The following is a 21,800-nucleotide window of genomic DNA, read 5'->3' as shown; positions in this document are numbered from 1 at the left end:
AATATTATTGTTAGTAATAAATAGATTAGCGTAATCCGCAAACTCGAACGAATTCAGTTTTGAAGTTGCATTACTGTAGTCATTTATACAGATTAAAAACAGGAGTCAACCGAGAATAGATCCTTGCAGGACTCCACATTTGACATTATGTAGATATTGCTTTCTGTTAATAAGTTTTTAATTTAATAATAAGTACCGTTATGTCTTATCTGGTAGGATGCAATGATCCACTGCATGCATTTGATAAATCATGAAATACTCCTAAATTAAATTTATTTTTTTCAAAACCATTAGTTAAAAAAGATCAGTAAGAAAAACTTTTAGAACTACACATTCGAAAAGTTTTGAAAATTCAGAAAGTATTGAAGTAGGTCTGTAGTATGTCAAAATGATCATTACATTTGTATAGTGGAGTTACTTTTGTTAGTTAAAGTACACTCGGAAAAATTACAGAATTTAATGAGAGCTTTAGTATATGAATCGGAAGTCTATTATAACTTTGCTTGTTTGTATTATATATTGTTTTTGATAAGGAAAAAATTAGGAAGAGAGAAATGATAAAAAAATTAAAAATCTATAATGAACAAATGTTCAGAATTAAACAAAGACACAATATTAAAACGTGTAGTAAAAAATAATAATGATAATTTAGTCATCGCGCGTGTAATAGAAATGTAATAAAAACAAAACAGGACACATAAGTAACCATAACTCTACAGTAAATACAAAAGTTTAACATACTCAAAATAAGTATACATATGTACAGATATATCAATATTTAAAATGAATAAATATAAAATGATTAGAGGTATAAGATAAAGAAAAAACATTATTGCTTTTGTGTAATCATAATTTATGTAAAATAATAATAAAAAAAAAAAATAAACTTCTCAGAATCGCGTTTATTATTACCGGCGTTTCGAAAAGGCTAAACACTAGTACAATATAGCAAATTTAAAATTTTATATATATAAATATATATATATATATATATATATATATATATATATATATATATATATATATATATATATATAAAATAAGATGAATATATAAAATATAATATAAATAAAATTTTTTATAACAAAAATGACAAGAAACAATAGACTAAAATTTAAATGATAATATGAAATAATAAAAATTATCCTAATAGAAAACCACAAAATACTCAACTACAATACCAGTGTGATAAATGCTGTTAGATAAAACTTTATTTAAAATACAAGTTGCTAAAATTGGTACTTATTGGATAAATAAAATCAAGTCGATAAGATATAGAAATATATATTAAATTATAAAAACAACAAAACCATACAAAGTTTAAGGCCACCATAACTACCTAGATCAAATGTTGCTAACCAAATTCGAAAAAAAACAACAAGTTTTAAATAAAATATAGCATTAACGACGAAAACAGTAAGCGAAACCACTACTACATCAAACGTCAAAAATTACGTAGGGCGGGAAAAAAAATCATATATGTATAAAAATGACAACCTAAAAACTAACATTTTTATACATATATACTCACATATGCATACATACATATACCAATGGTTGTTGAAGTAAGTATTGCATGTTTCAGTTCAAAAGAGTCAAGTATGACAAGAAGCCAGCGTAAAAAATGACCGAACCATATCTAGCCAAGCCAGTCATACTTCAAATTACCTATATTAGATTAAACATCTAAACATAGGATTTATATCATCTCTGAAAGCTAGCTCAAGCATGTTTCAGACACAAAAATATTCTGCCGTGGAAACAGCAATTATATATGTAACGTTGTCTATATATTTTAGTTATTTCACTAGAAACCAGCGTAAAAAACTCTATTCCTGAACCACATCTAGCCAACCCTGAATCACATCTATCCATCCCTGAACCACATCTAGCCAACCCAGCCATACTTCAATTTACCTATGATAGATTTAACATCTATACATAGGATTTATATTATCTTCTGGTTCTAAAAGTTAGCTCAGACATGTTCCAGATACAGAAATATTCTCCCGTGGAAACAGCAATCATGTATGTAACCGTATCTATATATTCTCCCGTGGAAACAGCAATCATGTATGTAACCGTATCTATATATTTTAGTCATATTACTAAAAACTAGCGTAAAATTTTTATCCCTGAACCATATCTGGCCAACCCAGCCATACTTCAAATTACCTATTATGGATTTAGTATCTATACATAGGATTTATATTATCTTGTGGTTCTTAAAGCTAGCTCAGACATGTTCCAGAAACAAACATATTTTTCCACGGAAACAGCATAATGTATGCAACCGTATGTGATACGCTTCAATTATACTAAAAGCATCACGCAATATAGATAAAAAAAGCAAATTATTAAATATAAAGAAATTTAAAAAGTGATAATTCGAAAAAAATAAAATCGTAATAGATGTGAATATTAGTCTAGTCTAGAAATAGTCATAGCTCCCTAGTCCCAGTCCCTAGTCCCTAGCTCTTTAGTCCCAACATAAATAATTTAAAAAAAGCAAAAACATGCATCAAAGGTCTAGACCGACTGTCAAGCCCAAGCGAAATAAGGAAAAAATTAGGAAGAGAGAAAAGATAAAAAAATTAAAAATATATATCGAGTATTTGTATAATGGTGTAACTTTTGCTAGTTTAAGTACATTCGGAAAAATTACAGAACTTAATGAGAGCTTTAGTATATGAATCGGAAGTCTATTATAACTTTGCTTGTTTGTATTATATATTTTGTATGTTGCTTTTATTGATGTAGTGCTGTGATAATGTAATGTGATTATGTACTATTTACTTATGATATATCATAATTATGTAATATTGTTTGTAATAGCGATTTTTTTATTTTAAAAAGTTGATTTTAATTTAATACTTTTTTATCCATTTTGTTCAAATTTTAATGGTATTTAGCTTTTTTTTATTAAGAGGTGGAAGGTATTTTTTATAAATTATTTAAATAATTTATAAACAATAACAACAATAGAAGACTAATTAAAAAATACAAATAAATATATATATGTGTGTGTGTTTTATAAAGATGCTACGAATATGCTTTATATAAACATATAGTCTTAGTCTATATACTATCTTAACAGTTTTAATATAGTATACAGCAAATAACTATACAAAATCAAGCCTTTTATTAATAATGAATTTCGTGTTGTGCTTCATAAACGAATCGTTTATTTCAGAAACCCGTCACGTGACATTTTATTTAGAAATTATTTTATTATAGATTATGAATGGCCGAATTTAGTCACACCGTCGTATGCAGAAACAGGTGGACTATCGGTCTTTCAATGGGTTGTATTTTATCTTGAAATTTACGTTTATTGCGGAAAACCTTTGTAAAATTGAAAGATTGTTTTTATAGTTTTCTAAAAATTTGAAAAAGCGCACTTGATGGGCTTCTGAAATAAAGGATTCAAATATATATATGCAAGAAAAAACAAATATTTCTAGATCCTTTTTATAAGATGTATTTTGAAATTTGAAATATATATTTTTCTAAGACAGTTTTAAAAAAACAATCAAATGCATTTTATAAAATTTTAACATTTTGAGTTGGCAGCAGAAACCGGAGATTATTGAACAAAGACTTATTATTAAATCCTACTTTAAATTACTTGAAAAAGTCAATTTTGCATTAACCCTTTCTTTTGCTGCTCAGAACCTTTATGTTGTTTTGTTGTATTTTGATCTTTTTTGCATATTTGCTCAAAAATCATAATATGCTTATTTGTAGATGTGTGGATAATCATAGTATGCTTAATTATGATATCGTGGATGCGTCTCAGATTGATTTGTGTACAAATGATACTCCAAAACGGTTACTTAGGCAATGAACTGTACGATATCGTAGTTAATTTGTTGAACCATAGCTCGTAGAAAGGGGTTGAGATAATAACACTGGTTGTTGATCAACAACTGAAGAAGTCTGATCAGCAACCGGTAAACCATTTATTTGTGCCTGAAACAATGAAGTTAATTAGTAACGAGCTTGAAATAAAAAAAAAACAATCAAATAATTCTAACCTGTTGCATATTAAACGCATAAACTGGTATGTAATTCAAGTTACCAAAAGTGTAGATACCGTTTCCATCACTTATATTTGTTGCAGTAGCACCGACCATAGGAACATATGAGGGTTGACTCATTTGTGGGTAACCCATAAAACCACCTAATAATAAAAAATTACTTAAAAATTTATTTCAAGCTATTTTAATAGTTACACATTATGAAAGGTCCGAATATCGTTAATTGATATAAAAACTCAATAGTTAATTTTTTTTTTGATTACGCCATATCATTCTCTAGCATTCTGTAAATATATACTTTTTCATAACATAATCGTAGCAGAATTCTTAAGAAAGCATTTAAATTATGTCACAAATTTTTAGCATAAGCATAAAACACAGATATGTTTAATAAGTAAGAATTGCAAAAGAATTTTCGAAAGTAAGAAAAACTTATGTCAGTTTTCATTCAATAAGGGGTCATCGATAAAGGACGTCATGATAATAAGAGGGGGAGGGAGTCATGAAAAATATATACTGTATACATATATATATATATATATATGTATATATATATATATATACATACATATATATATATATATATATATATATATATATATATATATATATATATATATATATATACATATATAGTTTATCTAGTGATGCGATAAAAGTATACAGTGGATGCGATGATCCACTGTATACTTTTGATAAATCATAAAATACTCCTAAAGTAAATTTATTTTTTTCAAAACCATTAGTTATTTGGTTTACTATTTCAAGGATTGCATGCTCAGTCAAAAGATTTTTTTGAAAATCTAACTGATTTGGGTAAAAAAAAAAGGTTTTTAATGAAGTAATCATAGATTCTATTATTTTCAAAACTTTTATAGCTAACGGGTGATGCGGAAGTTATAAAAATAAAATAAAAACGTCAATAACTTATTTATAAATAAAAAAACAAACTACTATTATATTTTTTTTAAATAAAGCATTTATCTTTTAATAAAAATATATTATTTTTTATATGAAAAAACAACACCATCTGCAATTGATCTCAATTTTGCTCTGACGCCTTTCATATGCGAGTGTAAAAAGTTTAAATCAATTTCTTGTAGTTTTAGTTTAATGCGATCAATCAAAACTTGCTCTGTTGAAGCTTGCCAATCTCCCTCGTTAACCTTCTGTGCCAAATGTCTCCAAAAATTTTCAATTGGTCGTGCTTGAGGCACATTTGGGGGATTGGATTCTTTATCAACGTAATAGACATATTGGTCCATCCAATTTAGAGAATCTTTAGAATAATGAGAACTTGCTAAATCTGGCCAAAATAAATAGTAAAAGTCTCCATGATACTTGTGAATAAATGGAAGAAGTCATTTTTCTAAACATTCATTAATATAGATTGATGAATTGATCGCTACAGCCTTGGAAGTGCGAAACAATGGCTCGTACATACCACGGTCAGATATGGCTATCCACATTAATAATTTTTTTGGAAATTTCTCTTTTCCTATAAAACGAACACTTGTCTGGGCATGTCTTTTCGTTGTTTGTGTAGTATCCAAAAAAACAAAACAAAACAAAAGTATTTTTCGTCATCGATGACTAGAAGCGATTTTGTGTTATAGAGTAGGTTAACTAGTTTCCTGCTTCTTTTCTTTGCTTTTATTTGTTGTTCTAATGTGTATTTTGGAGTCTTTTCACGTTTTCTATATTTAATATTCATTTTAACTGGCGACCAATTATCGATTGATTTACACCGAATTTAATACCTATTTTTCTCTGGCTGACCCCTTTTCGATTGTTGACAAGTCTCGTTAATTCGGCTTTCTTTTCTCTAGTCCAGGATGTCGGACGACCAGGGTGCTTTCTATCAGAAAACGATTGAACAGTTTCAAGTCTTTTTAGGTTATCATATATTGTACTTCGAGCAAATCCTTTCTTTTCAAAATGATTAACGATTTTTTTTTTTTTTTTAAATATTAGGTTTCTTTACAAAAAACATTTTTAGTCGCTTTTGAAAAGATTCTCGTTCAGCTGCATTTAACCTCATTTTACCACAAAAACTGATTATTATGCTCAAATAATAATCAGTTTTTGTGATAAAATCAAAGATAAACCCCAAAAACTAATTATTATGCTCAAATAATAAAATTAGGATTTGTCCAATAACTTTCACATCACCCGTTACACATTCGAAAAATTTTGAAAATTTAGAAAGTATTTATGTAGGTCTGTAGTATGTCAAAATTTGTGTAATGGAGTAACTTTTGTTAGTTAAAGTACATTTGGAAAAATTACAGAATTTAATAAGAGCTTTAGTATATGAATTGGAAGTCTATTATAACTTTGCTTGTTTGTATTATACATATTGTATATTGTTTCTAATAATGTAGTATTGTAATAATGTAATTTAATTATGTACTTTATAACTATGATATAATATAATTATGTAATATTGTTTGTAATAATGCTTTTTTCATTTTAAAAAGTTGACTTTAATTTAATACTTTTTTATCCATTTTGTTCAAATTTTAATAGTATTTAGCTTTTTTTTTTGAGGAGGTGGGGGTATTATTTATAAATTATTTAAACATCTAAATAAGTTATAAACAATAACAACAATAGAAAAGTAATTAAAAAATACAAATAAGTATGTGTGTGTTTTATAAATATGCTACGAATCTTAACAGTTTTTATATAGTATACAGCAAATAAATATACAAAGTCAAGTCTTTTTTATAGCTTTCTATTCACTCACTGACGAGTCCGCATTTTTTGATTTTTTGATTTTTTTTTGTGGAGGCCAAAACTTCACAGCGCTTTTTGAAGCAATTCTTTTGATCATACAGCCCTGAAATTTTACAAATAATCTTTTGCCGACTAACAATAGCTATATTTGTTACGTTTGATTCAATAAGTATTTTAGATTTACGATGCCCCACCTCCCCGTTGGTTAGATCTGGAACTCCGAAAAAAATATCGGAAACCGAGAGGGCATCAAAAAGTGTTAAGTATCAATATAAATTTAATTAAAAATTTTACAAATATTCCACTTGTTAATTTCAGACAAATAAAAATGCGTCCAAAAAAGAACAAATACATCAACCGAGAAGAAGACCCAACCAACATTTAAATTAATAATAAAAAAAAAATGCTCCAAATATTTTTGTTAATTATTATATACAGAATTCAAAATAAATTTTTATTGAATATTAATCATAATCATCAAGTGTAATAATTCAATTTTATCAAGACTAAAAAGTAGAAAATAAAATAAATAAATAAAACTTTTTAAAAATCGACTAAAAAGTAGAAAATAACTTTTTTCTGTTTCTGGTACTCGTGGAAATCATGTACTTAGTAATAATCACTTTTTTAAAGCCAATACTGCAAGACATTGAAGGCAATTCATGTACGTATGTAAACAAACAAAGTCATCGAAGTAAAGGAATAGAAAGTTTGGCGCCTTTAGCTTTATGTACATTTAAAACGAATTTGATTTTGAAAGCATCTGACTTAAAAGGCGCCAAACTTTCTATTCCTTTACTTCGATGAGTTTGTTTGTTTACATACGTACATGAATTGCTTTCAATGTCTTCCAGTATTGGCTTTACAAAAGTGATTACTACTAAGTACATGATTTCCACGAGTACCAGAAACAGAAAAAAGTTATTTTCTACTTTTTAGTCGATTAAATAGAAAGCTATTTTTAAAAAGTTTTTTTTATTTATTTTTTTAATGTTAAATTTTTAAATTGCGTTGTGTTTTATAAACGAATCACTTATTTCAGAAACCCATCACGTGACATTTTATTCAAAAATTATACTATTATAGATTATGAATGGCCGGTATAGAGTGCTCAATACATACATATACATATATATATATATATATATATATATATATATATATATATACATATATGTATATATATACTAGCATGAGTTACCCGGCGTTGCCCGGGCCAATATTTAAACTGGCTTACCTGATATCTGTACACAAAAATGGGCCCAAAAAATGGTCCCCTCTGATCCCGGGGTCAGGGGGGCCCATTTTTGGGCCCCCTTGACCCCGGGGGTCGGGGTACGGAAAAAAACCCAGCTAAGAACCTTCTCCCCCTCGAGGACTACCCCCATGCCAAATTTCATCGAGATCGGTCCGGCGGTTTGGATTTCTATAGAGAACAAACAAACAAACACACACACACATTGCCCTTTATATATATAGTAGATAGAAGAAAGACAAACAAACAAACACACACAAACACACATTGCCCTTTATATATATAGCTGGAGTTACCCGGCGTTGCCCGGGCCAATATTTAAACTGGCTTACCTGATATCTGTACACAAAAATGGGCCCAAAAATGGGCCTAAAAAATCGGCCCAAAAAATGGTCCCCCCTGACCCCGGGGGGCCCATTTTTGGGCCCCCTTGACCCCGGGGATCGGGGTACGGGGTCAAAACCCAGCTAAGAACCTTCTCCCCCTCGAGGACTACCCCCATGCCAAATTTCATCGAGATCGGTCCGGCGGTTTGGATTTCTATAGAGAACAAACAAACAAACACACACACACACATTGCCTTTTATATATATAGAAGATATTTATGTATATATGTATATATTTATGTATATGTGTATATATATATATATATATATACACATATACATAAATATATACATATATATACATATATATATATATATATATATATATATATACATAAATATATATATATATATATTCACATACATATATATATATATATATATATATATATATACATATAAATATATATATATATATATATATATATATATATATATATATATATATATATATATATATATATATATATATATATATACAGTCTGTTTCACCTTCACCAGGTTCATGTGAAGGTGAAACAGACTGTAGAAGAAATTTAAATAAGTGTTTTTACTAATTTATTGGTGCTTTGTTTTTTAAGAACATCGAGCACTCTATTTGAAGAATACACTAGCTCAAATTACATATGAATGCATATATATACATACATACATATATATATATATATATATATATATATATATATATATATATATATATATATATATATAAACATAAATATATATATATATATATATACAAACATATATATATATGTATATATATATGTATGTATATATATATATATATATATATATATATATATATATGTATATGTATATATCTATGTATATTTTCTCTAGTCCAGGATATCGGACGACCAGGGTGCTTTCTATCAGAAAACGATTGAACAGTTTCAAGTCTTTTTAGGTTATCATATATTGTACTTCGAGCAAATCCTTCCTTTTCAAAATGATTAACGATTTTTTTTTTTTTTTTAATATTAGGTTTCTTTACAAAAAACATTTTTAGTCGCTTTCGAAAAGATTCTCGTTCAGCTGCATTTAACCTGTATGTATATATAGTATGAGAATTATTATTTGAGCCTAATTGTTTTTGTAAAGTTGTTATCCCTTGGTAATCTGAAACATTGCTTCGCCATTCTCCAGCTAGCAAACCAGAGGATGTTTTGCAATCCACAAATCCTAAAGGGCAATATTGATTTAAAGGTTCAAACTGACGACCATGCATAAGGTAGTTATGCAGAGTAGTTGCAGCTTTAGTAACATTAATTACAGTTTTTTCGTTTGCAATAATTGGTTTGCGAAAAATTCTGCATCTTGCTGCCAGAATCCCAAAAGTATTTTCTATTATTCTACGAGCACGTGACAATCTATAATTATATATTCTTTCTTTTCAAGACAATATGTCCTTAGGATATGGTTTCATTAAATAGTTTTTGAGAGAAAACGCCTCATCTCCAATAAGAACATTGCGCAGTTTTACATTTGAATCATTTGGCTTTTTAGGTTCTGGGATATGCAATAAGTTTGATTCAAAAGCAATTCCTATTTTACTATTTTTGAATACACCACCATCACTGTTTCTACCAGTATCACCAATGTCAATAAGTGTGAATTCATAGTTTGCATTGCAAATAGCCATCAAAACAATTGAGTGAGATTTTTTGTTATTAAAGTAGAATGACCCTGATCTTGAAGGGGCTTGCATAACAATATGTTTCCCATCAATAGCCCCTATGCAATTGGAGAAGTTCCATTTCTTCTCAAACTCGTTTGCTATAGCTTTCCATTCATCTTCGCTTTTTGGATAGCTTATATATTCTTTAGCCAGCAAAATAGTCCATATAGCAAAACAGGTCTGAGAGAAGATTTTGTAATCGCTGGTGCAATTAAGCTTAACAAATGTTCATACTTTGTAGGTGTCATTCTAAAAAACTTAAAAAAGTATTCGTGATCAAAAAGCTGCATATCTGTTATAAATAAACTGAATGCTCCTTTTGTTTTTCTTTCTCTAAATAATTTTCTGACCCAAAATAAATAATTTAATGACTTTTTTTATACTTTTGCCTTCTTTTGATTTTTAAATAACACAGTAATAACAAATATTAAGTTTTCCTGCTAAGAATCGATAACGCCGCCATTTTTATTATTTAACTATCATTATTTAAAAACGAAAGTTAAAGTGATACGTATAAGTGGAAATCAATAAATCCTAACCAACCTGTACAGATTACTATTTTTTCCCATCCTTTTTCCTTTCCCGTAATAAAATGGATGAGTGGAAACTCACCTTAACGAAAAAGCGTCACAACTTAAGTAAATGCATGAAGTTTTAACTTACGTTTCACAAATTTAAAATAAAAATGTGCTTTAACTAAGCATTGCTATTCAAAACTTTAAATGCAAAAACGTAACATTTAATATTCTTTCGCATATATTGTTAAAAAATTAAGTTTTACAATTAAATTTTAGAAAAAAAAACTTTATGTTTTTGTTAACTTACGTTACATGAAAATTGCAATAGTTCTTTTGTTATTTTTTTAAGATATATATATTTTACAAAGTATTAAATTCGACCAACAACAATTTGAACATGTTAGCTCCATTTTCACGCTAAATTAATTCCGATAATGCAAATAAACCCATGGTTAAAATAACATTTTACAATGATACCTTTTTTATCATGCAACAATGAGAAAAACCGTAACTTTTGGAGGCATAAAATGACTTAAATAAATTAATTTTAGTATTAAAGGTATATTTTAAATAAACTCTCATGTGTCTACATCAATATACATTTGCTAAAAGTTGACAAAAAAGAGATTAATATTTAACTACTTTTTCATTTTCCGCCGTGGAATTTCCCATATATATATATATATACATATATATATATACATATATATATATATATATATATATATATATATATATATATATATATATATATATATATATATATATATATATATATATATATATATATATATATATATATATATATATATATATATATGTTAAATCACATAGCTTATCTAATCTCTTAATCTATTATATAAAATAAAGTAAGAGAATGTATAAGCTTTGCCATTTAACATATACTTTACATGACACATTTATATAAATTTTAACAAATTTATTTTCTTCTACAGTCTGTTTCACCTTCACATGAACCTGGTGAAGGTGAAACAGACTGTATATATATATATATATACATATGTATATATTTATATATATATATACACTACCGTGCAAAAGTCTCCGCTCATGTGTAATATTTGCAAGGAACAGTAAATGCAATACATTTTAGGATGATTTTAAATATATAAAAAGAATAAAATGTTAATATAAAAAGTTGATGAGGCCAAATCATAATTTTGCATACTTTTTCCTTTTCTTTTTGTTTCAAAGAATTTTGTTTACCTTTGTTTTGTTGAGTTCTGCTGCTAAAAACATGGCAGAAATTTTTCTATATGAATAACCTTTTTCACGTAAAATACATATAAAGTTTTAACCAAAATATTTTTTGTAAGCTTAGGTTTGACAGTAGCATGATACTTTCCGACATGGTAAGGATGTTTTCAGTAATTTTAATTGGTTGCTTTTAATAGACTTATGTTTATATTTATACTTGAAAATGGCATTAGTGTGCGCATTTAATGTTTTGAATTTAATAAAGAATTTGAGAAATGGTGAAAGTAAAGAAAGAATATTGTGAAGAACTTCGTGGCAAAATATGTATTTTACGTGAAGAAGGTTATTCATATAGAAAAATTGCTTCCAGGTTAAAAATATCCGAATCAGGTGTGAGATATGCTCTACAACGATTGCATGATATTGGTTCCAACAGTGACAGATCACGTTCTGGAAGACCAAGAGTTACATCACGGCAAGAAGATACGTTTATTGTTGTGTCCAGCAAAAGAAATAGAAAAATTCCAGCCACAATTTTAACAGCAGAACTCAACAAAACAAGGGTAAAGCCAGTATCAACTGATACTGTAAAAAGAAGACTAAGATCAGTCAACTTAATTGGACGCGTTGGTGCACGTAAACCTTTGTTGAGGGCAGTAAATAAGAAGAAAAGATTGGAATGGGCAAAAATGCATAAAAATTGGGGATTAGAAGATTGGAAGAAAGTTCTATGGACAGACGAGAGTAGGTTCGAACTTTTTGGTACCCGACGTCGCGTGCATGTTAGGCGTTTACCTAATGAAAGAGTGCTTCCTCAATGTATACAAAGTACTGTAAAACATGGAGGTGGTAATATTATGCTTTGGGGATGTTTTGGCAATGGGTTAACTGGAGATTTAGTTAAAATCACATCTACCATGGATAAACACATGTACCATAATATTTTGGTTAAGCACGCGATTCCATCTGGTATTCGTATAATTGGGAAAGGATTCATCATGCAGCAGGACAACGATCCAAAACATGCATCTGGATTATGCAAAAATTATTTGAAACTAAAAGAAAGGGGAAAAGTTTGCAAAATTATGACTTGGCCTCCTCAATCACCAGATCTATCACCCATCGAAAAGTTGTGGGATGAACTGGATCGGAAGATCAGTGAAACATCTTTTATTAATCAGCAAATGCTATGGGAACGTTTGCAAAAAGCTTGGAATGAGATTACAGCGGAAACCATGAATAAATTATTAGCCCGAATGCCAAGATTATATGCTGCTGTTATACGCTCCAAGGGGTCTCATATTGATGAAAATAAAATTTAACATTTACAACTTTGTATATTAACATTTTATTGATTTTATATATTTAAAATCATCCTAAAATGTATTGTATTTACTGTCTAATTCATTGTTTAATAAACAATTAAAAATAAACGCAATTTTCTTGCAAACTTTTGTTACTTTATTGAAATATTACAAATGAGCGGAGACTTTTGCACGGTAGTGTATATATTAGTATTAGTATTAGTTTCTGCTGTGACTGGTATTGCTACCAGTGAGTGTGATTTTATACACACTTTGACAGCTGAGTCTTGTAATGGTTTGACTCCCATCGATCAAGTCTTGCTTTAAATGAATTTATTGAAGTAGCTTTGACAACAGTTTCTGGCAGTGCATTCCAGTAATTTGCAGCTCGATTAAGTAAAATATTTTCTCTGTATTTATGTTTCGAAAAGTCTTTTGAATATTTTAGGATATGGCCACGAGTACAATTTGATTTAAAGGAATGATTTTCTGTAAATTCAATTCTATTGTAACCATTGAAAATTTTATACAGTTGTATTATGTCCCCTCGTTGTCTTCTTTTAACAAGGGCATTCTAAGACAAGCTAGTCGATCTTCATAGCATAATTTACTGATTTGAGGTATTAATTTAGTGGCACGACGTTGTACTTTTTCTAAAATGACAATATCTTGTTTTTGATAAGGAGCCCATACGGGTACAGCAAACTCAAGAAGTGGTCGGATGAAAGTAAGATAAAGAGATTTTAGCAGTTCTGCATCAAATTGAACAAACGATTTCTTTATAATGCCCAGCATGCGATTTGCTTTGCTTGCACTCGATAATACCTGATTTTTCCATTTCAAGTTATCTGAAAAATCACTCCTAGGTCTCTTTCAGAATCCGATGTATTGAGTTTACAACTATTTATATAAAATGGATATCGTTTATTTTCAAAGCCATAGTGCATAACTAAACACTTTTCAATATTAAAATTAAGTAACCAGTCTTGTGTCCAAACATATGCAGAGTTCAAATCGCATTGAAGTTTATTATGTAACTCATCAGAAGAACTAATTGACATGATTTTGGTGTCATCAGCATACAATTTTGAAGTATTTTTTAGAGACTCAGGAAGATCATTTATATAGAGTATAAACAGTAGTGGACCCAATACTGAGCCTTGAGGAACTCCACTGTACACCTCGGCCCAAGTTGAAACATAATCTCCCATAACGACTCTCTGCCTTCTATTGACAGGAAAGCTTGAAACCAATTAAGTGCCAGGCCATTAATACCATATGCTTTAAGTTTCGAGATAAGCCTTTGATGTGGAACAGTATCAAATGCTTTTGCAAAATCAAGTAAAACTACATCAACAGGAATTCCTTGATCAACGTTTCTTGTAATATAACCTAGAGTTTCAAGTAAATTGATCGTGTATGACCTGTTTTTAACAAACCCGTGCTGTTCATTAGCTATAATATTATTTTCGTGAAGATATTTTTCTAACTTGTTTTTTATTATTCTTTGAAGTATTTTAAAACTAATACAAGGAAGTGATATAGGTCTATAATTCCCAGAATCAGTTTTGTCACCTTTTTTATATAGTGCAGTTATATTTGCTGAACTAAATTGATTTGGTAGTTGACTTTTTTCTATTGACTCCATAAAAATTAGTGTGAGAGGAAGAGCAAAAGCAGTAGCACAGTTTTTTAAGATATATGGATGTAATTTGTCAACTCCATATGCTTTGTTTTGATCAAGATTTTTAAGCCTTTCAAGAACATCATCATAATGAATATCTTCAGGAATTAAGTTAAAGGTGGTATCATTTATTCTTGTTTTAAAAAATGGAATGCAATTTTTACTTTCTTTTACAAAAATGTTTTGGAAGTTTATATTCAGTAGATCAGCGATATTTTTAGGATCGTGAGTTATTTCACCACTTGGTTGCCTCAGAGCTTTTATAGAGTCTTTTACATATTGTTGAGAATTCATATATCTATATAATAATTTTGGGTTCTTTTTAGCTTTATCAACAATCATTAACTCATGCTTTCGTCTTGCTATGGAAATTTCAATTGAAACTCTTTTTGACAATTGTTTATAATTACTACAAAGATTTGAGTTTTTCCATTTACTTGAACAATTTATGTATCTTAAATTCTGCTTTTTTCTAATGAGTGAGATTAGGTCTTTGTTTAGCCACATTTTCCTAGATGATGAATTTACAAACGAGGTATTTATAGGTACATATAAGTTACATGGTTCTTCAGTATAATAAATTAACTCATCATACATTTCTTGAACACTTTTGGTATGAAAACACTGAAGCCAATCAACATTTGTAAGGAAATCTCCAATACTATTATATTCAGCTTTTCTATATACAAATTTATTTTCCTCTGTATTTACATTCTTTGTTTTACTTTTACAAATAAAATCAAAACATAGTATCAAATGACCTCTGGTTATGTTTCCTAAAACAAATTTTCTATCGATGGCACTTATATTTGCTGACAATATCTTGTTTTTGATAAGGAGCCCATACGGGTACAGCAAACTCAAGAAGTGGTCGGATGAGTGGTGAATATTAAATCTAAAATGTTTACGGTAGATTTATTTGTTGTTTGATATGTTGGTAAATTTACATGCTGATATAAGTAATTGTCATTTATTATTCGATAGAAATCATGCTCAATGCCTGATGGTCTTTTAATAGAGTTTATAGATCCATTGGACCAACTTATCTCAGGAAAATTAAAATCTCCAACTATAATTAGATCTTTAAAATCTTTTAGGTCAACATATTCTCTTGCAGTTTTAAATACATTTTCAATATCCCTCATATCCATGAAATCACAAGGTCTATAAATGCATCCAAAGAGATATTTATCATGGCCAAACTGGACAACAGCCCAGACATGCTCTATTTGACTCAATGTAAATGCATTGTCATTAAGTTCATATGAAATTATTTTGGAATCAATATAAATACATACACCTCCACCTCGACAACCATCACATCTGTCTTTTTTTATATAAACAATAACCATCCAAATTGCAGAGAGAAGTAGGTTTGAACCATGTTTCAGTAATGCTAATAATTGTAAGTTGCAACTACTAGTTTAAACTCATCAAATTTGTTGTCAAGAGATGTGGCATTTAGGTACATGCAATTTATTTTTTCAATATTACTCATAGATAACAGACGATTAGCCTTACTGCCTAAATTCGATTGGTTTCTTTTTAAATTTTTGGATCTGATTTCCACGGATACCATACCAAAAGGGGTCCGTCTCCTTAAGGGCATTATTAAGTTTATTTCGTTCTGTTCTGAGCATGAAATCCTGTTGACGTTCAGCATCTGTTAAATCTGGAGATATGTAGATATTTTTAAAACTTGGAAGCAATTTTAATTTTTTGGATGAAATTAGTATTTTGTTTCGTAGATTGGAATCAGCCAAGTTAACCAACAACGGACCTGGCTTGTCGGAAATTTTACTTCTTAATCGTCTCACATTTTCAAAATTTATGTCTTGAACTCCAATTTCTGTAAATATTTCCAACACTTTCGCTTTAATTTTAACTACTTTATCGTCTAAAGAAACTTTATCAGATTCTGACACTCCATAAATAATAATATTTTTAGCTCTCTTTTTACGTTCATTTAATTCATTTATAGTAGAATTTGCTATTATAAGTTGATCGTTTGGTTTCTTAACTTGTTTCCCTGATTTTTGAACTTGAATCCAATCATTTGTGCTTGATTGTTTGACTAAAGAACTAGTTTGCGCAATGTCAAATTTCAATTGATTTATTAATTCTACATTAACTACTTTTTCTGACTCTAAAAGTTGCAAGCGCTCATATTTTTGTTTTTCGTTCTTCTCTATATTATTTATTCTATCAGAAAGTGATAACAGAAACTGTGAAATTTTGCCACACCACTCATGCAATATTTTCGAGGTTGCTGAATGGTTTCCTTGTCCAAAGGCTGGCCAATTTTCTTCTGCCAAGAATTGACAGTCCATTATTTGATGTAGGAGGGCTACCACTCTTTACAGTAGATTACCTCCTGGTCGAGAATTATTTGTATATCTTATTAACACAAATAGAACTGTTAGTTTTTTGTGTTTTTTTCCGTATATATATATATATATATATATATATATATATATATATATATATATATATATATATATATATATATATATATATATATATATATATATATATATATATATATATATGTTAAATCGCATAGCTTATCTAATCTCTTAATCTATTATATATAATAAAGTAAGAGAATGTATAAGCTTTGCCATTTAACATATACTTTACATGACACATTTATATAAATTTTACCTTATAAGCTTATAAGCTATGTCATATATATATATATATATATATATATATATATATATATATATATATATATATATATATATATATATATATATATATATATATATGCAGTATTTTATAGTTTACCTGAGTTGTATATTAAATGTAAAAATAACTAATATCTTAGTATATAAAATATATTTTATTCCAAAATTCGATTTTACATTTTCAATCATTGTCACTTTCCAATTCAAGGAGGATTTCCATAACTTTAATTTTTGCTATTTTGTTTTTCTTTTTTGAAAGGTTTTGAAAAGAACTTACAAAACTTTTACAGAATAGCTCATCCGGATCGTTATCATTAATTTTCATCAATTTATTCTGCTCCACATCAATCATTATAGCTTTTTCAAGAGCAACTTGTAATGGGTCAGGTTTCATTTTTCTTTTCATTTTATTTGGTGAAGAGATGATCATTTGTGGTGATGCAATTGAACTTACAACTGCTTCATTTTCCGTTAAAGTCAAATTATCTCTCAAACTTGATGCTTTAATCATATTGTCTATATTTTCAAAAGCAATGTGTTCAACTGGAGGCTGTGTTGAAAAAATGTCGCATTTTATGTTTGAACTAGTCATTTTTACCCCAATGACATCTTTCAAAAACATTAATTCTGTAAAGAATTGACATGAGGGTAGTTGATCTCCACCAGCTCCAGACATGGTAGCCTTCTTTTGACGGTTTAAGCATCTACAAAAATTTTCTCTTAGCTTTGTCCATGTTGAAGTCAAAATTTTTTCTAATCAAAAAAAAAAAATATATATATAATAATAATATGCTATCTTATTACAAGATAAAAAAAAGTATTGTTATTTGTATCGTTTTGATATGTTGTGAGTATATGTTTCAATTATTTAGTTTTATATTAGTTTTATAACTATTACAAGTTGTTTTGTTATTATTTCCTAATTTTGTCTTTTGGCTGTGTCTCTTTTGTCAGCGTATTCCAAATATTTATGTAAATGCTTGATAATAATAAAATAAACAATTATTATTTTGGTTCTATAATAAATTGTCATTGATTGCGTTTTTTATTGTTATAAACATAGATGTAGTTTTGTTTTACATATTGTTGTTAAAATTTACTTGAAAAAATAAATAGCTACCTTCTACATTTAATAAAGTAGATATCTGCCTCCATGCTTCAATTTTTAAAGGTGTTTCTTTATATGAGCGAGTTTTAGTATCCCATAGACACGGAAACCTTCTCACTTCTTCTATCAAATGAGCTTCCAAGCTCTTGCTTGTAGAATAACTTTGTATTCTTGAAAAATCGACATTTAAATCGGTCATTATTAAATTGAATTTTCAATAATCAATGTCGGGAATCGGATAGGTCACTCGAAAGTTTAATATAATAACATATTATTCGGATATTTATACAATTTAAAAAAGCAGTAAAAATGACATAAAATTGCAGTTGTAGGTAAATAAATGTCGTAATGCTTCCCATTTGGCATCATAGTAAGCAATTAAAAATTTATGCAAAAAAAAACATTTTTTTTTCTTTTAGTGTTAATTAAAACTATTTATACTATTGCTTTTTTATTTGTTTATGTATTATTATATTTGTTTTAGTAAAACAAATCGTTTGTAAATCCAAATATGGGTCATCCATATAGCACGTCATCCTATATTTTTCAATTCTTAACCCCTTCCCTCCAGTCACAAACGATCACATATACCAGAACCTCTGTCCCTCCTAAACTGTGATAGCAGTTTTTTCGTCAAAAACATTTTAAAGATTTAAATGATTTAAAAGATTTAAAATACTTAAATGTGTTGAATGTAATATATGAGTGTTTTTTTGTTAACTTTTTTTATAAACTTTATATTTTATTTAGAAAAATGTAGCAAATTGATAACTGAGTTTTTAAGTTCAACCAATCGTGATATTTCTTATTGCGGGTACCAGGGTACCCGGTTGCGTCCACAAAGCATGTCCACTTCACACTTAATTATTTTAAGAAATTTTTTTGTTTCTGGTATTTTTTATGCACAACTATGTTAAATTTGAGCCATATAATGCATATCTAAATGCCCATAGTAAAATATTATCTACAAACTTATTTACATTAAAAAATGTGCTGTAGTGGGCACCCGGGTACCAGGTTGTGCACACAAGGGTTAAACAGGTACCTTAAAAATATAACATAATTAAGCATAATGTGATTACTTTAAACAGGCTCCTCAAAAACATTATGTAATAAGATATAATGTAATTCAATTTAGTACCTTTAACACATAATATAATTAAACATAAAGTGCGTAATAGGGTACAGTGACAACCATGTTTTTGAAAAAAATTTATTAATTTTAAGGTAGGTTTGCTATGGACCACTTTTTGATAAGAAAACGCCTTCATATCCAAATTTTTACATTTATGTTTTATTATAATGAAATAAAGTTACGTAAAAAATAAATATATCAGCCTTTAAGTATTTGACTCTCATAAAAAGCGCAGCGCCAAATTTGTTAACAGCGCCATATTTATTAAGAGCGCCAAATTTGTTAACAGCGCCATATTTGTTAACAGCAGAGAGCAACAAGATGTTGCCCTCTGCTGTTAACAAATTAAAAAAATACAATAATACATGAACGCAATTGAGTGCTTTGAGATTATTAAACTTGGTATAAATTTTTAATTTTCAGGTAATTCATAAATTATGACAAAAGGTAAAGCTAGGCATTCATTCATCACTAGTATTTCTGAGTTAAATGGACCTATTTCATCTTGATAAAAAATACTTCTCTTCCAGGTTCTCCTTTTGATGAAAACCATGATTGAGTTGGTGTTAAATATACTTAAAAATTGAACAATTATTAAGTTGTTGCACAATGATTAATTTTTTACACTATTAAAAAAAAAAAAGATAATTGAAAAACTAACTTGGTGTTTGACTTTGAAGTTCAGGGTTTGGTTGAAATTGAGTAGGTTGAAAATTAGGACCAGGTTGACAGTATGTTGAGAAATGTGGCACTGTACCCATAATAATCTGCATTCTTATAGTTGGGTCAAAATCCCAAGAAACATCTACTTCAACACATAATTCGTACCAGACGTTTATAACACTAGATGTTAAAATAGTTGGGCATGTTGCAGGAATTAAAAAAGGCTGATTTTGCCAGAAAGCAGACTCACCTTTTGGTATTTTGAAACCTAAATTGAAAAATATTTAAACAAACAACACAAGTGCAGGATTTAAACTGGTTCTTCAATAAATTAAACTCCAGATTCCAGATTTCAACTTTTCAAGAGTCTTTAGTACCGAAAAATTAATAATCCTGCATTCTATTTCTTGCAGCTCCAAGTTTTTTTTTTATCTGATGATGCATACCATTAAAATATTTTATGAATAAGAATATACTTTAAACTAATAAATTGTTAATAATCATTTCAAATAATCATAACAATCTATATTTACTACTTTTATAAGTAAATTATATTTTATTATTAAAGTATTATACTAACTTTTAAAGATTTATAATTTCAATTATTTATGCGACACACGATTGCAAAATGTGACCAACGGAGCCGTCCAGTTACCTAGACCTGGAAGATGTGAAAATAAAAACAGATTGTAGATGTTGTCATTGAATGAAAAACAAAAATCATAAGAAAATATGAAATGGGGAGAAACAACTAACACTCTAGTCACTCTGTGTATAGGACATATGCAACAAAGAACAAATATTTGATATACTGATTTTAGAGACTGTTGGTGTCTACAGGTGTGATGATGTAGTGCATTAGTATGTTCCGTTTGGTCGTTTAGTATGGTCTCATTATGTTTTCGTTCACTTTCAAATCGGGTGAATAGAAAGCTAAACACACTCACTCCTTGCGCTTATGGGCTAGCACATCAGAGCCAGACGTAAGACCTACAGAATGGATTTCAATTGATTGAATGCACACATTAGTCACTGTAGGCCACAAGCCATCACTCTTAGCCAAAAGAGCTACTGCCTCATGCTGGTGTGGAATGATGTGCTATGGAGATTTTAGATCCGAGCACATAGTCAGCAAGTGCTGACCCAACATGCATTGTGGAGTTTCCGAATGCACGTGTGCATGAGTGTCAGCGTAGTCATTAGGTTATTGAGCGCCGTAACCACATCCAGCCAAATAGCCTAATGTCCATTTTGAAGTTGTGGTGTACATTGGAAAAAGTCTGGGCTCACCGCCACAAAGAATAAATTTGTTTGTTTATTTGACGCAATGGTCGCAAAAAGTGACCAACGGAGCCGTCCAGTTACGTAAACCTGGGAGA

General features: G+C 28.8%; 1 protein-coding gene across 2 annotated transcripts in view; it reads right to left on the bottom strand.

The window, feature by feature from the left end:
* Positions 1–3,457: 3,457 nt before the first annotated feature.
* Positions 3,458–21,800, bottom strand: part of LOC101237069 (arrestin domain-containing protein 3) — a 56,270-nt gene continuing 37,927 nt past the window's right edge. For both annotated transcript variants that reach the window (XM_065800409.1, XM_065800408.1), the window contains exons 6-8: positions 20,420–20,689; positions 4,038–4,183; positions 3,458–3,972 (exon numbers count right to left, since the gene is read on the bottom strand). In XM_065800409.1, coding sequence (XP_065656481.1) covers positions 3,865–3,972; positions 4,038–4,183; positions 20,420–20,689 — 524 coding nt within the window. In that variant the 3' untranslated portion in view covers positions 3,458–3,864. The remainder of the gene's footprint in view (positions 3,973–4,037; positions 4,184–20,419; positions 20,690–21,800) is intronic.

Source organism: Hydra vulgaris, chromosome 06, assembly GCF_038396675.1.
Source record: "Hydra vulgaris chromosome 06, alternate assembly HydraT2T_AEP".
Taxonomy (NCBI): domain Eukaryota; kingdom Metazoa; phylum Cnidaria; class Hydrozoa; order Anthoathecata; family Hydridae; genus Hydra; species Hydra vulgaris.
The sequence above is the reverse complement of the archived record's forward strand: the minus strand, read 5'-3'. Positions and strand labels throughout refer to the sequence as shown.